This window comes from Suricata suricatta, chromosome 17 (genome assembly GCF_006229205.1).
Source record: "Suricata suricatta isolate VVHF042 chromosome 17, meerkat_22Aug2017_6uvM2_HiC, whole genome shotgun sequence".
Classification (NCBI taxonomy): Eukaryota; Metazoa; Chordata; class Mammalia; order Carnivora; family Herpestidae; genus Suricata; species Suricata suricatta.
The window spans coordinates 33,135,115-33,154,852 of record NC_043716.1 but is presented as its reverse complement, the minus strand read 5'-3'; the positions used below and the strand labels follow the sequence as shown (position 1 = coordinate 33,154,852).

At 40.0% G+C, this 19,738-nt stretch overlaps 1 protein-coding gene across 7 annotated transcripts in view; it reads left to right on the top strand.

Annotated features, from left to right (window-relative positions):
* Positions 1-986: 986 nt before the first annotated feature.
* The window catches only part of LUC7L3 (LUC7 like 3 pre-mRNA splicing factor), a 30,356-nt gene continuing 11,604 nt past the window's right edge, over positions 987-19,738 (top strand). For 3 of the 7 annotated variants that reach the window (XM_029927530.1, XM_029927529.1, XM_029927535.1), the window contains exons 1-6: positions 988-1,236; positions 12,118-12,184; positions 15,602-15,641; positions 16,599-16,743; positions 17,101-17,175; positions 18,163-18,267. In XM_029927530.1, the coding sequence (XP_029783390.1) occupies positions 1,138-1,236; positions 12,118-12,184; positions 15,602-15,641; positions 16,599-16,743; positions 17,101-17,175; positions 18,163-18,267 (531 nt within the window). In that variant the 5' untranslated portion in view covers positions 988-1,137. Of the gene's footprint in view, positions 1,237-12,117; positions 12,185-13,235; positions 13,322-15,601; positions 15,642-16,598; positions 16,744-17,100; positions 17,176-18,162; positions 18,268-19,738 lie in introns of all 7 variants that reach the window. The other 4 variants (XR_003904439.1, XM_029927533.1, XM_029927534.1 and 1 more) reach the window with 3 other exon arrangements.

Below are 19,738 nucleotides of genomic sequence, written 5' to 3'. Positions count from 1 at the left end.
TCCTTTCTTCCTTTCTCTCTCCCTCCCTTCTTTCTTTCTTTCTTTTTAAGAAGTAGGCTCAGGGCACCTGGGTGGCTCAGTGCAGATCAGGAAATTCCAGATTTGTTGGTTTAAATCTACTCCTGGGAGAGGCTAAAGGTTACACATTCTTAGTGGGGTTTATCAACAGTGATTCCATTTTGGGGTCTGTTTTTTTCTTTTTAACAGGACCATTATCATTAATCCCAGTTTTCACATGGGGAAAAGGCGACACAGAGCTGGGATTCCCAAATCAGGTTGATGTGGCTTCAGAGTCCATACCCTTAACTGTGATACAGTACTTACCGCAATTTATACTGACACATTTCATTTTATTTCTTTAGTGACTGTCTCCCTCAATAATCCTCGAGGTATGGGGGAGCAAGGATTCTGTCTGAACGGTTCAGACCTTAGCTTCAACCTTCAAGAGCTTACCTGGCACACGGTAAATACTGTTGTTGAAGAGATGAGTAATTTTTAAATATTGGACTGGGAGGTCATCAGGTGCATGACTGAATCTCCACCCTCTGCTTGATCAGGGGAATCAGGGTGGGAAGAGGTAGAAGAGGAGGCCAGCGCGGTGACAAGGAACGCGAGAATCGGAACACGGAATCGGAGTGCAGATCTTCAGCTTCCTCCACTGGAAGATGGTACAGACTGCACCGCGTGATGCGAAGGGAGACATTGACCCTTTCTCCATTTCGGAGCGGAGTCCAGGTTTCAACGCATAGCCTCCCATTCTCCCTGCGAAACAGGCGCCTAGGGAAGGATGCGTGCGGCGCTGTGGAGCTATGTGACCGTCAGTTCCGCCGAGCGCGAAGTGGGGCGGTGCCACGGGGCAGGGGCGGAGCCCGGGGCGGGCCTCTTTCAGGCTCCGCCCCCGGGCCGGCGGAAGCGAGCTCGTCCACACCTCCTAGGCCTGGGCGTGCCCGCGCGGGCGCACGCGCGCGCACGGCATGCTGGGAGGGCGCCCGCGCGGCGGCCATTTTGTCTTATCGGCTCCTCTTTAGAGGAGGCTTTTCGGCCTGCGAGCAGGCCGGAAAGGATTGGCGACTGTGTCGCCGGCGTTCTCTTTAGCGGGTGCCAGGGCTGGTGGGAGAGCCGCCCGAGAAAAGCACCATGATTTCGGCCGCGCAGTTGTTGGATGAGTTAATGGGCCGGGACCGAAACCTCGCCCCGGACGAGAAGCGCAGCAACGTGCGGTGGGACCACGAGAGCGTAAGTCCCGCGGGCCTTGGGTCTGTGCCCGAGTGCCGTGGGGGAGGGGAGCGGCGCGGGCCGGGGCCCCGTCCGGCCCCGCCGCGCGATTTGGGGCGCGGGCCGCGCCAGGGACGACTGTCTGATTCTGTGGCGGGCGGGAGGAGCCCGCCGGGTCCGAGGATGAGGGATGGTTTGTTTTTGTTGTTTTGGTACCAAGGAAGGCACCGAGGGCTCTTGGCAGAATTGAAAAGCAACGTAATGAGGCAGGTAAACGCGGGAAAGGATTTTATTACATCTAGAGGTTCCGGAGTTTTCAGCTCCTTATGAGATAAGGGAAAAGGGCAAGTTCGTCCGTTATTTGGGTTGAGCGCCGCATTTAAGACTGAAATTTCTGGCCAGGATTAGTGGTAAAAACCGTGGCAATATATTACTTTAGTAATAGTTCAATTTCGACGCTTATATGAGAAAATAAAATTTTAAGAGGTCATAACTTGGTAGGGTTTGCCGTGATGATAGACAAACTGATCGCAGTACGTCTTAGTAAAGCCCTTCATGTAGATGGTTGTCAAGATTTTTTCTCTCCCATAAAACTCATTTGATAGGAGTACACGTATCTTGATGGGCACTGAGAAACGTTGAATTGTTGAATCATCATATTGTACACCTGAAACTAATAAAACGCTGTTAATTATACTTGAATAAAACACAGTTCATTTGGTCATTTTCACCTTATGAGTAAGGGTAAATGTTATAATCCCATTTTCACAGGTGAGACTTGAGAGGCTACCCAAGATCCCCTGGCAAGTTAAGTGGCGAAACTTAACCTAAGCTTTGTATAGTTCTATTCACTTTCCACGGTTCTACGAAACTGACTCTGCAGATACCACAGTCTATTTCAGGTGTCTTGAACTTGCCGCGTAATGTCTTATGTTGGGTCTTCCCTTAAGAGCAGAGGTAGATTTTAATTTTATTTAGCTTGCGGTTATAACCAGACAACGTGGTAATTTAAAGGCAGTTGCTAATCAAAACAAAAAGTGTAGTTGAACAAATATGCTTTTTTTAAAAGTTGCTTACTTTTTTTTTTTTTTTAATATAGGCTTTAGAGTAGAGTTTCTCTTTTGCGATGCAGGAAAACTAGTTGGTCCTAGATGAGTCCTTTCAGGGTCTTAAAAAAAGTGGCTAAAGTTGTATTGAGGTGTTGCCCGATTCCAGAGTAGTAGGAAGTGTCACAGTAGAATTTATTGCGTGGGGTCAAATTCATGCATTTGTCATTGAACTCAGCAGAGGTAAAGCTTCTTAAAAGCTTTTCTTTCTGTCTTATCTATTTGGGGTTTTTTCTCTGCTTGTTGAAATAGGAAGCTGAGTAACTTTGTTGATTGTTTTGACCCTCTTTCTAGGCGGTTGTCACAGTGAAGTCATTTTTGTTTTACTTAACTCAGGAATCTTTACATCTTGCTTTGCAAAAAAAAAAAAAGACATTACGATTTAGCTGATGTGCACATAGGACATTTTGGACATTATGTATTTTGGATGAAAGAAAATTGCTTTTGGTTGCCTGCTCAAGAACTGTAGCAGTTTAATGTCTATGCCTCCTCAGTTGAGCACGTGAACACGTGTTGTGAAGAAACTTTGTTTTCTTGTTGTATTTTATAGAGCATTGCTTTTAGTTAGCAATGAGGTTCTCAGAATAGCAACTTTGGTTTTATGTCATCTCGGCTGTAATCTTTCACTTCTAGTGCTTCTCATTGATTTAAACTCTTAGTGCTTGTCACCAGAGTACTTTATGCCTTATAATGACAGGTTGCACTTTATTTTCTATTCTCTATCAAGGGATTTGAAAAGCCAATTACTGGTATTTCAGATTTATGTGTGCAAGGAGAGTGTTGGTGTTGACCTGGAACAAAGCACATGGCCTCTTCTAAATAAGATGGAATTACTCTTGAGTATAATAAAGCTGTGGAAGCTCGTGGCATCACTTCCGGGTCATTTGCATATTCTTGTGCTGTTGGTTGTTAGTCGTGAGATCCTGTGACAATGTACAGCCCCGGCATGTACTGTAAGGGTTTCAGGATACTGCAATCTGATATTGCAAAATATTTTTACATTCCTATTCTATCTGGAAACTTTTCTTTGCTACATTTGCACTAGATGGGAAAGAGGTTTCATCTGGGTGGGGTCCTTTTGTTTAAGGGCTGAAATGGAAACTTTACCTTAGTGGTTAAAAAGTAGTTTTTGGATGTCTGTGTCTGACCTGTGGAATTTGTTTTAAATGCAGATTTCTATATCTCACCCTGAAGAGATACTGATTCTGTAGGTCTGAGGGAAAACCCTGGAAATCTGGATTTTCTTTAAATGGATTCATGCATTCTAAAGCTTGTGAATTACAGCATCCTGATTTACTTGATTACTCCTGGGTTTTTAATTGTGACCTAGTAGCACAATTTAATCCTTTTTAAGTGAAGGATGCATCTATGATGCAAATTTTCGACCTTTCCTTTGTTTGTTATGGTGTCTACGTAACTATTATCGTGAACAAATCTTGGAAAGGGCTTTACTGGGATTTTCCAGGCATTTCCACCTTCTTTGTTGATCAGACACCTCTGGGTGAGAGAAAGTAGTTTTCAGCTAAAGTCAAATCAGCTTTAATACCATTCTAGGGGTGCCTAGGTGGCTCATTCGGTTAAGCGTCCGGCTTCAGCTCAGGTCATGATCTCATGGTTTGTGGTTTCGAGCCCCGCATCAGGCTCCGTGCTGAAAGCTAGCTCAGAGCCTGTAGTCTGCTTTGGATTCTGTGTCTCCCTCTCTCTGACCCTCCCCTGTTCCCACTGTCTCTATTTGTCTCTCAAAAATAAATAAAGAACATTAAAAAAATTTTTTTAAATGCCATCCCAGAGATTCATTCATACATCCTGCTACCTTGCTTAATATTTTACATTTCCTTTGAGGTTATTAGTATTTTTGCATTAAGCAGTTCTGTTCAGTCTAAACAACTGCAGTAATGAAGAAAGCATATGATTTTAACTGCCTAGTGTGAGCATCTTTCAGTTGGTTTCCACCTGGGAAGATTTCAGTGTTTGCCAGAGAAAGCATTACTAGCTAATTATCTGGATAGCTCAGATTGTAGGGGTGTTAAGGTTTGGTGTAGAGTTTTCATTATCTTTTATAATGTAAAATGAACTTTGTAGTTCAAGTTGAGGTTTTTATGTTGTAGATCTCAAACCAGAAGTGAAATATTTAACTGTTGGCTTAACTCTAATTCTAATATTGTAATGTCTAAAATGAGATTTCTTGGGACACCTGAGTGGCTCATTCGGTTAAGTGTCTGACTTTGGTTCAGGTCATGATCTTGTAGTTCGTGAGTTGGAGCCCCGCATTGGGGCCTGCTTGGAGCCTGCTTGAGATTCTCCCTCTCCCTCCCTTTCTATGCCCCTCTCCCACTTGCACATATGCATACTCCTCCCCTTCCATAAAGTGAAATTTCTTTCATCATTTGTCAAATTGAGGTATGCTTCCTGTTCAGTGTAGGTTTAATAATTTATGGAGGGAGTTGAACTGAATGTTCTCTAAAATCTTCAGAATGTTAGCAAATACTGTCATTGACACTGAAAGCTGTTTGAGAAAGAACAATCCTGTTCACATTTTTACTTGTGAGCTTTGAAAACAAAAATTAGTAATTATAGCTCATGACATCTAATGTAAGCATTTTACTGGATAGTTTTCGTTCAGTCACCAAAATGTTCTTTTTGTCAGAAACATAGGCATTTCCTGCCTTATTCTGTTGTGTGTGGTGTTGGGTTTCTCCAAATTGGCAACAGTCTGTGTGTTATGTGTGTACATAACTGCTGTTTGCAGTTTCCCAAAACATACAGAAGTAAACATTATAATGAATTCTCTGTGTGCCCATACCCAATGCCACATTATTGCATTTATTGTTGGCAGTATTATGGTAACTATATTCTCTACCTTTTATTTTAAAGCACTTCTCTCATTTAAGCTTTAAAGACATTATTGTATATTTTTAAAATGTAAGGACTCGAAGAGAACGTAACCGCAATACTATTATCACACAAAATGTTAGGTATTTCTTTAATATTTGCTTGATTGATTCAGGAAAAATGTGTGTGTATCATTTCTTCACAAGGAGAGACAGTAGCTTAAGTTAGTAATAATAGTGCTTCATTGTTTTATGAACTATGGTTAATTTTCTCATCATTTCTTAGTTGTAAGTTGGGGATATTTTCTGTATTAATTTAGTCAACAAAAAGGTGGAACCATAATAGTATAGATATGGCACTCTGCCTGAGGGAGCCATCAGTCTGGTGACAGAAATAAGAGTAAGTGTAAATGTGCTTTTGTAACACTGTGGTAATGTGCCATAGTAGAACACACATAGCATCTAGAAAAGCACGCAGAGGGGTGCATCTAATAACCTAGACTGGGTAGTTGGGAAAGGCATCTTAAAGTGGCTCTTAAATACTGGGGATTAGCCTGAGGGAGTGGGAGAGAAGACAAATGTTACTGGAGGCTGGAGAAGATCTTAGGCCTGAGAATTTGTGAATACTTTGTTTGCTTTTGTTGGAGAAGGGAACATGTGGATAGATGGACAAGAATCTGGTTTTGAATAATTTTTTCAAGTAGTTTTTACTATTTTTTTCAAGCCAACATAGGGCTTGAACTCAAGACCCTGAGATCAAGAGTCACATCCTTAACCGACTGAGCCACCCAGTCGCCCCCATGGTTTTGAATGATTTTTATAAGCCTTATTAAAAGTTGGGACTAAATTACATTGGGAAACAAAGGCTTTAAGCAGGAGATGATCAGAATGTCACCAACATGATGAATTTTAAATGCCCGTATTTAGATGACCAGAAATAGAAATTGAATAAATTTATTCTCTTTAGAATTTGTTTAAAAAATGGAACTTTTATCTCGTGGAACCAGACATATCCAAAATTGTTAATAACTTAGAATACCAAAGAAACTCTTTTAAGACTTTCATAGGATTTTAGCTGGAGATCTATGTTTGTAGGTGTCTGTAAAGCCCCCCCCCCTTTTTTTTTCCAGTTTATTTTGATTACTTTGAGAGAGAACACTTGCACAAACGAGGGAGGGTCAGAAAGAGGGAGAAAGAATCCCAAACTGGCTAGGGGCTGTCCTTGCTCCATCCCAGGAATGGTGAGATCATGCATGACCTGAGGGGAAACCGAGAGTCTGCCACTTAACTGACTGAGCCACCCACATGCCCCTGTAAAGACATTAACTTGTGCTTTAATGATTCGAAGGCTTTACTATCTGTAAGTGATAACTAGATGACCCAACTGTTGGGGTGAGAAAGAACAAGGGATTCAATTGACTTGGGGAAAGCAGTTTAACAAAAGTAATGCAAATAGTTGATTAGCTGAACGGAGAGTTCTGTTGCTTACTGTTTGATTCAAGTGAGTTTAGAAAGACAAAAATCAACAAGGTATTTTTAATGTTTTTTCTGATCAGAAGTGGTCTAAATAAATGACCAGAATCAATTGCGCCTTGAAGAAAAAAATTGGACTGTTTTTGTTAGGGTGTAAGTTTTAGCATGGTCCTAGTTAGATGTTTATACATCAGTTACCTAACATGTGTAAGTCATCTTTACAGTAATTACTCTTATTTAAATATTGAGTCCATTGGAGCACCTGGGTGGCTCAGTTGGTTAAGGGTCCAAATTTGGCTCAGGTCATGATTTCACAGTTGGTGGACAACTCAGATCCCGGAGCCTGCTTTGGATTCTGTGTTCTCCTCCTACTCTGCCCCTCCCCTGCTTGCCCTCTGTCTGTCTCTCTCTTTCTCTCTCTCAAAAATAAAATAAACATTAAAAATATTTTAAATATTGATTCCATTAATAACTGGGAGTCGATTTTATTATTTCATGTTTTCCCTCTGAATTTAGCATCATTAAAATTATTTTTTACCAAAGTAAACATGCTTGCTATAAAACATGAAAATTTAACTTAGAAATAAACAGTGAAAGTCTGTCCTTGCCTCCCCTTCCCATAGCCAGATCCCTCCGAAAAGCTTGAAAAATTCGTATGTATGTTTCCATGCCTTTACTAATAATTTAGACATACACATATGTAAGTGAAAGTTACAGATAGCTTTACATAATATATAATTATATATTTAACAATTTTAATTTCTATTATGGCATCTTTCCTTGTTGGTGCATAAAAATCTACTTTAATTGGGGCGCCTGACTGGCTCAGTCGGCAGAGCATGTGACTTAATCTCAGGGTTGTGAGTTCAAGCCCCACATTGGGAGATTGTAGAGATTACTTAAAAATAAAAATCTTAAAAAAATGTTTTGCCTTAATTTTTAACTTTTTTCCTCTGATGGGTATGTAGATTATGTCTAATTCTTTTCTCATTACTAGCTAAGCTGCAGAGAACGTCCTAGTACATTTAGCTGAGTCACTTGTAGCATGGGTTCCTAGAAAGATAATGGCTAAAGTAAATGCACATTTTACATTTTGATGGATGCTGCCAAATTGTCCCACAGCCATCTAGTATGTTTGGAGTGTCATTTTCACAGCACTGTATCTAATGCCAGATATTGTTTTAATCTTTGACAATTTGACTTTGCTTCATATGATAGAAATTTACTGTTAAAATTTTCCAGTCAGATCTCCAAGATTGATTGTATTTCTTTCTGTTAACTGGTAATGAGTTTATTAAAGGATGCTATTGAGATTGAACTCTTCTGGTCAGTGGTGTTGCCTTAGATTTATCAAGAGGCTAAATCACAAGAATTCTGGTCACCCCATCCCTTGGTACCTACTTGTCCCACCTTTGGTTATCTGATTGTTAGCTCCATGGTGGACATTTAGCAAACATTTGCTGAATAAAAGACTAAGTGTTAGTGTTTTTAAAGATCCTTAGTCCCCAGGAGAATTTAAAAGAAGCAGTCTAGGGGCACGTGGGTGGCTCAGGTCATGATCTCCTAGTTTGTGAGTTCGAGCCCCATGTCGGGTTCTGTGCTGACAGCTCAGAGCCTGGATCCTGCTTCAGGTTCTGTGTCTCCCTTTCTCTCTCCCCTCCCCTGCACTCGCTCACTCGCTTGCTCGTTCGCTCTCTCTCAAAAATAAATGTTAAAAAATTAAAAGAAGCAGTCTAGAGGCATCTGTGTGGCTCAATCAGTTGAGGGTCCGACTCTTGGTTTGGGCTCAGGTTGTGAGGTCCAGCCCTGCACCAGGCTCTTTTTCCCTCTGCCCCTCTCCCCTGCTTGCATGTGCTCTCTCTCACTTTCTTTCTCAAAAAGAAAAGAAAAGCAGTCTAAGTAGCTAGAGTTTAATGGGTAGAGTAACATTTTCTTTGTTTATTTTGAGAGAGAGTGAGAGCACGTGTGTGAGCTTGTGAGCAAGGCCGCGGGCAGAGAGAAAATCCCAGGCAGGCTCCATATTGTCATGAAGTCATGACCTGAGCTGAAGACAAGAGTTTTTCAGATGCCTAACCAACTGAGCCACTCAGATGCCCCCTAGAGTAACGTGTTGATGTACCAGTCATGTTACAGCAGTACCTTAAGGAAAGAGTAGAAAGAGCACATAGAACTGGATCAGGAAAGTGGGTTCTAATCTGGATTCTTTAAATAGCTAGAGGCCTTTAGGGCAGGTCATGTGGTTGATCTCCCTAGTCTCAAATGGGGTGATTGGACTAAATTCTAGGTAGCACCTGTTTAGCCCACTGGCAGGGATGTCTGTCTTGGTGTACATAGTGCCTAAAACCATTAAAAAAAAAAAAAGAATAGTATGGTAAAAATCAGACTAATTTACCCCCTCTCTCCATGTAACAAACATAAAATTTAAATATTACAATCTCACTATGAAATACTGTCATCTTTTTTTTTTTATATGAGAAAACCAAGGCAGACTTAGAGTCCATAGTTCACAATGTGTGTCAGCCAAGATTCAAACTCCGCACTATGTTGTCTCTCCAAGCATACCTCTTTACACTTGCCCGTTTCATACTATTAGATCTTTTTCACATGTTGTTTTCCTTATGCCTAGAATGTTTTGCAGTCTTTCTACTTGGGAACTTAAGAACCAGGTCAAGCTTCCCCGCCTGTGATGACCTGACATTCCTGACTAAATTCTCTTCTGTGTCTGGTGTTGCATGTGTATTCTGATACACTCTGTATTTTGTTTTTGACTGTTTTCTATGAGGCTGTGATCTTCTTGAAGAGTAGGTCTTATTCATTCTTGGATTTCCAGCATTGTTTTTAGCATACAGTATTAAATGATTATTGAAATGTCACTTTTTACTTTTTAAAATTAAAAGGTTGTCTAAAATTAAATGCCACTTTATTTTTGAGAGAGAGACTGGGCAGGAGAGGGGCAGAGGGGGACAGAGGATCCAAAGTGGCTCTGTGCTGAGAGCATAGAGCCCGATGTGGGGCTTGAACTCACAAACCACGAGATCATGACCTGAGCCAAAGTTGGGTGCTTAACCAATTGAAGTGCCCCCTCCATTTTATATTTTTTAAGGTTTTTAAAAAGTTCATTTACTTAATCTTCCACTCAACATGGGATGGTCCACTGGCTGACTGGGCCAGCTAGGTGCCCCTAAATGATACTTTATTTATCTATTTACTTTGCTTATTTCATTTATTTTAAAGTCAATAAGCTTTTTTTTAATAAAAATTTTTAATATTTGTTTATTTTTGAGAGGGAGAGACACACAGTGCAAGCAGGGGAGGGGCAGAGAGAGAGGGAGACAGAATCCCAAGTAGGCTCCAGGCTCTGAGCTGTCAGCACAGAACTCATGAACCGCGAGATGATGACCTGAGCTGAAGTTGGACACTTGACTGAGTCTCTCAACAAGGTTTTATTTAATGAATTTTACATGTGATTCCTTCTACTGCCAATCACTATAGTTCCTCCAAAATCAGAATAAATAATAAATACTCTTCAAAATAGGTCTTAGAAATAGAACTTCTGTTCAATCCAAAATTCACCGTCCAGTGTTCCTTCAGTTGGGCTTCTTTGATGTCCACTTCAATGTGAACGTATTTCAAAAACTCCTTACCTGTAATCTTTGGGATCCAATTTCTTTACTTTAGGGCCATCTAACTGCCACTTTAAATTAAAATCCCATGCAGTACTAAATTAGATCTGAGAGTGTGTTTATTACCTTAGGTTTCATGGTAAACCAGAAATATTTAGTTTAAAAAAGCAACATATATCAGTTTATGATAAACCTGGAAGCTAGTAGTAATCACCAGTTTTACAGAAAAGGCAAGTCACACAGTATATGGTAAAGCTGAAAGTCAGATCTGGGTCCGTTGATTTCAGTGAAAAATGTTATTAAAACTAAGATTCAGTAAGTACTATATTGATACTTTATTACCAGAAGGGATTGTATGATTTCCTTCCTAGAAAAAAAGTTGATGTTTACTTGTATGTTAGAGTCAGGAGAGGGACTTTTGTTTCTGTGTGTGTGCGTGTGCATGTGTGTGTGTGTGTGTGTGTGTGTGTGTGTGTGTATAAGTTTGTGTTTTATTTATTTTGAAAGAGCAGAGCAATGGGGGCTAGGGCAAAGAGAGACAGAATCCTAAGCTGGCTTTGCTCATCAGCACAGAGCCAGCCCTATGTGCACAAACCGTGAGATCATGACCTGAGCCGAAGTTGGATGCATAAAGGATTTGAGCCATCCAGGCGCCCTAATTGATTGATTTTTAAAATGTTTTATTTAAGTAATCTGTACACCCACCCTGGGGCTCCAACTCATGATGAAGAGAAAGAGTCATATGCTCTTCTTTTTTTTCATAATGTTTACTTATTGAGACAGAAACAGAGCCCTAGTGGGGAAGGGGCAGAGAGGCAGAGACACAGAATCTGAAGCAGCTCCAGGCTCTAGGCTGTCAGCAAAGAGCCTGATGCAGGACTCGAACCCACAAACCATGAGATCATGACCTGAGCCGAAGTTGGAAGCTCAACTGACTGAGCCAGCCAGGCACCCCTCGATTTCAGATTTAACATCCAGTCCTAGGTATCTACAAAGAATCCTCGATCTTAAATTTAACATACCTTTTCTTTTCATATGTCATAGTTGCACATTATTTACCAAATAACAATGAAGTATTTTAAGAAAGGAAATATTTTGGAATTTTGCTTACCAGTTTTTGGTTTGCAGTGTATAAAATTAAATATCAGCTAGGGGAGTCTTGGAATATATCTGAAGAAGTTAGCCTAAGTGCTAATGGAGAGAATGAAAAATTAGTTTTGTGGTAATAGTCTTTGCTTATACAAGAGGAGTCACTCAGTGAAAATATCCAGTATGTTTTAGGGCTCATTACAGGATCTCTTAAAGAAAAATACCCACCCAGATTGCTTTAAATGAAAGTTATTTGTAACTTAGGCAGTGATTTACAAATATTTCCAAATTCTAATCTGTAGGTTGGTTCTGGCTTTAACAAAGTTAGAACGATAATAACAGTGTAGAGTTTCGTGTGTGTGTGTGTGTGTGTGTGTGTGTGTGTGTGTTTAAAGTTAAAAATTTCCCTTGTGGATAATCCTTCCCATATTTGTCATGCTTTGTGAGGAGAATGGTGATTAAAACTAGATCTTAGGAGGAGCACTTTGGGTGGCTTCGTCAGGTAAAGTGCCTGACTTTGGCTCAGGTCATGATCTGGTTCAGGGATTTGAGCCCCTCCTCAGACTCTGTGCTGACAGCTCAGAGCCTGAGCCTGCTTCAGATTCATATTCTCCCTCCCTCCCCCCCTCCCCCTCCCCCTCTCCCTCTCTCAAAAATAAACATTAAAAAAGTAGTAGGAAATTCTGATAAGTTAAGAAATGAGAAAAGAGTTATTTGGTAACCTTTTCCAATATAGTTTTAACACTGAACAACTTAAGTACCTTTGTTTTTCTTCACTAGGTTTGTAAATATTATCTCTGTGGTTTTTGTCCAGCGGAACTGTTCACAAACACTCGTTCCGATCTTGGTAAGTGAATTTTTCTATGTAACGTATATTGAATTATGATTTAAACTAAAAGCTGGTACTCTATAAATTCTGAAAATTTGTGTCTTAAGTAAGGTTTGTTGATAAAATAATTTCCTTCCTGGCTTAGAATTTTGTACTAATGAATGCCAGTCTAGTTAAACATGGTGGCTTAAGTGAACATACATGTGTATTTCCATTCCCTCCCAAATCCCTCCACTAAAATGAAAATTTAAAAACAAAAGTATAAACAGAAGAAGAGATAACATTAGAGATGCCAACAAGTTTTTGGAAGATGACAAGTGGATGGAAGAGTAGCAGCAAACTCAACAGAGCAGAGAAACCGTGTACCCTAAACGCCTGCAGAAGGGGATGTTAAAAGGAAGTGAGTGAGTGATCAGCAGAACCTTGAACAGGCTCAGGATTTGGAGGCACCACGTTCCATAGAACTCATAGAGTTGAGTCACATGGGGCTGAAATGAGGAATTAGTTCGTGGTCTCTCAACATTGACATTCGACGTTTTGAGCTGGATAATTTTGTTTTGGGGGCTGTCCTGTGTATTGTAGGGTGTTTAATAGCATTCCTGGCCTAGATGCCGGTAGCAGCCCTCAACTGTGACAACCAAAAACGTCTCCAACTAAAAACAGCATTGCCAGATGTCCCTGGAGGGACTCTTAAGACTTGTGCATCTGGTCATTCTACCTCTACCCCCACAACCCGGAGATACTAGGGGTTTATTTTCTGGAGAAATTGGACCACTGAGACTGTAGTTCATCTGAACCACAAAATGCAAAAAAAATTCAATTGAGTGACTTTTTTCGCCTAAGGATGGTACATAATTAGTATTATCCTGGAAACTAAAAGAGAAGTTAACTCATTAAGCACAATGCTTGCCCAGCGCATCAGAAGCACATTAGGACTGGACTGATCTAGATACTGGGATTTCAGACATAGCACAGGGCATTAATGAGTAAAAATGAGACTTATAAGAGAGTTAAGTCTATATTCTTACTAGTGGGGTTTTCCCATTCCCTTCCTCTGCCCTGTTCCTAGAAGGATACAGCCAGATGTTTTTCCTCAGGCAGAAGAGAAGAGGATTCTTTAGAGAAAGTGAACAGTTCCAGAGAAGTGATCTACAGGTACTGACCCTTGGGGAATCTCCTAAAAGAGTTTTGCTGAGTTATTTTCCTGTGGTAAAGCCCATTAGTTGATAAACCCCACCTGTGCATACCAGCTTTCAGTTAGATTTTGAAAGTGTTTTTCCAGCCAAGGAATCCAAGTTAGACATTTGAAGAAAAGCTTCAACACAAAAGATTAACCAAAACCAACAGGAGGGGAGAAAAAAAAAGTTTAGTGAAATTAGGGATAAGGGGGAAAAGAGAAGAAAAGATTTTAAAGTCTTTTTTTTCTTTTTAAAGTAAGCTCTGTCTAATGTGGGGCTTGAACTCATGACCCTGAGTTGCATGTTCTACCAGTTGAGCCAGCCAGGCGCCCTAAAATATTAAAAGTCATAACTAAATTTAGTATCTTCTGAGAAATAAGAGAGGACACCAGGAATAGGATGCTATATATAAAAAAGGGAACTTTTGAAAACGAAAAAGAGCTTTTGGAAATTAGGACTGGAGAAATCTGAAATAAAATCACTATAAAGGTTTGAGAATAAAATCAAGGAAATTTGCTAGAATGTTGGGTGATCGGACAGAAAATTCTTTTTTTTTTATGTTCTTTATTATTTATTTTTGAGAGATAGGCAGTGCCAACAGGGGAGGGTCAGAGAGAGAGAGGGAGACACAGAATCCGAAGCAGGCTCCAGGCTCTGAGCTATCAGCACAGAGCCCGACACAGGGCTTGAACCCACAAACTGTAAGGCCATGACCTAACTTAGGCCGGGCACTTAACCAGCTGAGCCACCCAGGCACCCCTCTTTTTTTTTTTTAACGTTTATTTATTTTTGAGAGACAGAGTGTGAGTAGGGGAGGGGCACAGAGAGAGAGAGGCACAGAATCCAAAGCAGGCTCCAGGCTCTGAGCTGTCAGCACAGAGCCTGACAGGGGGCTCAAACACGAACCACGAGATCATGACCTGAGTCAAAATCAGCCGCCCAACTGACTGAGCTACCCAGGTGCCCCAGAAAATTCTAAAATTTGAGAAAATTTTATCAGTCCACCACTAATTAGAAATTCTAGAGAAAGCAGAAGAGAGGAAATTAAAAATTATGCAATATCGAAGGACATTAGTCTCTTGATTGAGTGTGTCCTTCAAATGCTCAGCACACTGGATGAAAAAAGATCCATCCCAAAGCACACTGCCGAAATTTCAGAATGGTGAGGGGTGGGGCAGGGGCACACAGGATTATGAATCAGAATGGCCTCAGACTTGTCAGTTACAGCACTGGACGCTTGAAGACTTCGGAGAAAACCCTCAGGATTCTGAGTGAAAATACGTTTTTTACTAGGTTAGCTTTATAGCCAAACATCAAAGCATGAGGGTGAAAAAAGACATTTTCAGACATGCAAGATCTCAGCAAATTTATCTCCCATGATTCTTTTCTCTGGAAACTCCACTGACACATGAGTATAAGACCAAGGAGAAAAACAAAAGAGATCCAGTACAGACAGAAAAGGAACCTCTCAGGATGACAACTCTTATCAGTGAGCTTAGAAAATAAGCAACTGATTGAAGCAACACAGAAAGCTCAAGGATGAAATTGAGGCTGATTATCTGATAGATTTGGAATCTTGAGAGAAATTAGTATTGAAGGAATTTCTAAAGTGTTTGAGAAGAATTTGGAAATACAGAAAATTAAATAAATGTAAAGAATCCCAGCAAAAGTACCAAGTATAACTCCTTATAATACTCCTTTGTTTGACTCAGCAAGTAGTAGTACTTGCATAGTCAAAATATAAAGTGTTGATTGAACCTAAAATTTTGATGTCTAAGGTAAACCAGGAAAAAGCAAAATTGTTTAGAAATATGGAAATAAATTCCAGAAGGCATAGATGACGCGGTTAAAATTGGTTGCCTCTGGAGGTAGGCAGGGGTAGGAGTAGGGCAGTGTTCTTGTACTATTTGGCTTCGTTTGCAAATGCCCCAGATTGGTAAGATGAGTGGTAGGTTGGCCCTTACTACAGTTTTTTTTTTTTTTGGGGGGGTGGCAGTAGGAACAATTTCTCTTTCTGTCCATTCCCTCTTCTTTCTTCTTACCATATAGTTGATCTCATTATACTGATCTTGAAGATTAATGAGAACAATTTTTATGTGTTTTCTTGGACACATTGCTTTGTGATTAATTAGGCCCAATTTAGGTGTGTACAGACTGATAAAATGGATCTTTTTTTAAAGAATTCCTTTTGTTTTGACAAGAGAAAAGGTTAACATCCCCAATACTTTATATATTATATTTCTCATTTTTTTTTCAGGTCCATGTGAGAAAATTCATGATGAAAATCTTCGAAAACAGTAAGTTTTGGGTTGTTTTTTTGTTTGTTTGTTTTTGTTTTTTGGTCCTTTCCCCTTGGTCAGTTATTCCTTGGTTTAAAGGGGACAGGAATTAAAGAAATAATTGCAATTAGTATAAAATGAATGTCTTGTTGGTTCTATTCAATAGGTGGGATGGTAGAAAGTCATAGCTTCAAAAATGATGCTGTTAGCCACCATATGAGTGCATACTACATGACTAAGTACTAATAAACCCTAAGCTTTTTTTCTATATCATATTTGTTTTTTAAGAGCCCGGATTTTTTTTTTAGTATTTATTCTGAGATAGAGAGTGAGGCGTGTGAGGTGAGGAGAGGCAGAGAATCCCAAGCAGGCTCCATGCTCAGCACAGAGCCCAGTGCGGGGTTCTAGCTCATGACCTGAGCTGAAATCAAGAGTCGGATGATTAACCCACTGAGCCACCCAGGCGCCCCTTAACAGCCCTAATTTTATGTGAGGCTTGTCCTGGGGTGAGGGTCACAGGTCCAGTATTGTGGTAGAGCTGGTGAAGCACCTCGATTTGCCTTATCTATGCTTTTAACTAAACATACTGCTAAGTACTGCCTTTACCAAGGTGAGGGACTAAAAATTGTCTTTTTAAACACTTGGTTTACTTTTCAGAGTAAATACAACACTGTATAAGATTAGTTAAGGGGCACCTGGGTGGCTTAGTCGGTTGGGTGTCTGACTTCGGCTCTGGTCATGATCTCACGGCTCATGAGATGGAGCCCTGCATCAGGCTCTGTGCTGACAGCTCAGAGCCTAGCGTCTGCTTCAGATTCTGTGTCTCCACTCCCCCCACCCCTCCCCAACTCATGTTCTCTCTCTCTCTTCTTCAAAAATAAACAAACACTAAAAAAATAGTTAAGATAGAATATGTGAGTTTTAATGGATAAAGATTTGGAAAGAATAATGCTTGTTTATTTTTATTACTATCAGGTATGAGAAGAGTTCTCGTTTTATGAAAGTTGGCTATGAGAGAGATTTTTTGCGATACCTACAGAGCTTACTTGCAGAAGTAGAACGTAGAATTAGACGAGGCCATGCTCGTTTGGCATTGTCTCAAAACCAGCAGTCCTCTGGGGTGAGTATGAAATTAATTTGTTAGTGTTTGTAACATGTCCCTTTTCTCTGGAGACCCAGAGGCTTCCTTAGTATTGAAACTTATGTTCAAGTTCCTTACTTTACATTTTTTTTAGAATGCCATAAACTTAAAAGTCTTTATTAGTAGTACTGATTTTGCTAATCATTAAGATTTTTCTAATTATCAGTAACTGACAAAATATGTAATTGACTAATAGAATTTGAAGGTAATTGAGTTATCCTTGTGATTCAGTATTTTAACTGTTGAATGCAAGTGGTATGTATGGTATGTGAGATCTTGAATATTCCTGTGTTTTACTTTCTGATAATACATTTTATTTTATTGTGTTTTTAATAGGCAGCTGGTCCAACAGGCAAAAACGAAGAAAAAATTCAGGTTCTAACAGATAAGATTGATGTGCTCCTGCAGCAGGTAAGAATTGTGTACATGAATAACAAAATACTGGGAATAGACACTTAACCAGAGAAGATAAAGGGATGGCAAATACATATATGTAAATATGCTCAAAGTCGTTAGTCATTAGACAAATACAAATTAAAACCACAATGAGATACTTAACCATTCTTCTATTGGAATGGCTAACGTTAAGACGACTGACCATACCAAGTGTTAGGAAAATGTGGGCAAACTGAAACTATCGTACACTGCTAGGAGGAGCTAAAAATGGTATAACCACTTTGGAAAGAGTAGGTTTTTTAAAGAGTAAAAGATGAGTCATGAGTCATTCCAGGCCTAGGTATTGACCCAAGAGAAATGAAAGCATATGTTTACACACAGTTATATACCAGTGTTCATAGCAGCTTTGTTTGTAATTGGCAAAATTCTTATATTGGACACTGCTCAAACGTCTGTCAGGCAAATGGATAAGTGCTGTGATGTGTCCATGCAGTAGAATACGGCCAAGTAATAAAAATGAATGTAACAGTGGGTGAATCTTAAGATAATTAGGCTGAGTGAAAGAAGCCAGAACAAAAAATGGGATAAAAAGTATATAATTCCATTTACATAACATTCTAAAAAATGCAAACTAATCTATAGTGACACAGAAAGGTCAGTGGTTGCTTGGGGAGGAGGTGCTTCAAAGCAGATTTGGGGTGATGAGTTTGTTCATTATGTAGATGGTGGTGGTAGTTTCATGGTTGTCAAAATTTACCAGATTGTGCACCTTAAAAGTACGCATTTTACTGAATGTCATATATACCTTACTAATGCTGTAAAAAATCAAAAGGATAAATTTAATCCAAAGAGGCTTCAGTAAACAAAATCAGACAAAAGACCCAAAATAACCACTAAATGCTAATGAATCTTGGAAAAGAACAGAAAAATACTTAGGTAGTTTGGTTAGAAAGGAGTCTTGACTGCCTTTTTTTTTTTTTTTTTTTTTTAAATCCCTATTAGATTGAAGAATTAGGATCTGAAGGAAAAGTAGAAGAAGCCCAGGGAATGATGAAATTAGTTGAACAGTTAAAAGAAGAGAGGGAATTGCTTAGATCCACAACCTCGGTGAGTAGTAACCTCATTTTGATTCATCCAAATGATTTGAGTCACTGTGAATTACTAGAACCTGTTCCTATTTGAGAATCTTTGTAAACAATTTTATGATGTCCGAAGTCAAGAGTTCATGAACTGTATCTTAAAAGGCCACACAGTAAATTCTTCAGGTTTGCAGGCCAAAAAGTCCCTGGCAGCTCCCAAGCTCTGCCTTTTTTTTTTTTTTTTAATGTTTGTTTATTTTTGAGAAACCGAGCATGAGCAGGGGAGGGGCAGAGAGAGAGAGAGAGACACATAGAATCTGAACCAGGCTCCAGGCTTTGAGCCGTCAGCACAGAGCCTGACTCGGAGCTTGAACTCACAAACCGTGAGATCATGACCTGAGCTGAAGTTGGACGCTTAACTGACTGAGCCCCCCCAGGGGCCCCCCAGGCTCTGCTTTTATATTATGGAAGCAGTTTCAGACAGTGCATGATCACACTGATGTAGCTACGCTCCACTAAAACATTTATTTACAAAAAACAAGCCTCTAGATACTGGCATGCCAGCCCATGCCTTAAGACTGCTCATCTGGGCCTGGGTTTTACTTTCTTGTTCTAATAAATTACTCCATATATGTTTACCTTCACTGAAAATTAGTTTCCTCAAAGTATCTTCTACTTTCTTGTAATAGAGAATGTAATATACATGTTTTGGATATTGATGGTTTGGATATAGTTGGTCATTGGTTCCCACATATTGAATAGGATATGTACAGATTATGCTCTGAGTTCAGTTTCCTAAGCAGTTTGGAAAAAAAAAATTTACTTAAGCTGTATGCCCAATGTGGGCATGGCTACAAGGTCAAGGGTTGCATGCTCTGCAGACTGAGCCAATTAGGCACCTCTTGAAAAATTTATAATTTTTTATCAAAAAAAATTTTTTTAAGATTTATTTTTGAGAGAGACAGAGCATGAGTGGGGGAGGGGTAGAGAGAGGGGGAGGCACAGAGCCTAATGTGGGGCTCGAACTCATGGACCACAAGATCATGACCTGAGGTAAGTCAGAATCTTAACCAACTGAGCCACCCAGGCACTCCTATTTTTATTTTTTAGATGTTTATTTTGAGAACATAGAGAGATTGTGGGGGCGGGGAGGGGTGAGAGGGAATCACAAGTTCCATTGATATGGGGCTTGATCCATGAACCATAAAATCATGACCTGATCCAAAACCAAGAGTTGAATGCTTAACCTACTGAACTCAGGAATCACCGCCTCCTATACTTTTTAGAGAGGGTGCAACTGAGGGAGGAAGAGAGAGAAGTGGGGCTCACTCAAAGTGGGGCTTCTGCTCACCTGATGCAGGGCTGAAACTCAAGAACCATGAGATCATGATCTGAGCCAGAGTCAGATGCTTAACTGAGCCACCCCAGGAGCCCCCTTTAAAAATACTTTTAATACGGAGGCCTGTTGAACCTAAGAAAGGTATTCAGACTTTCTGAGA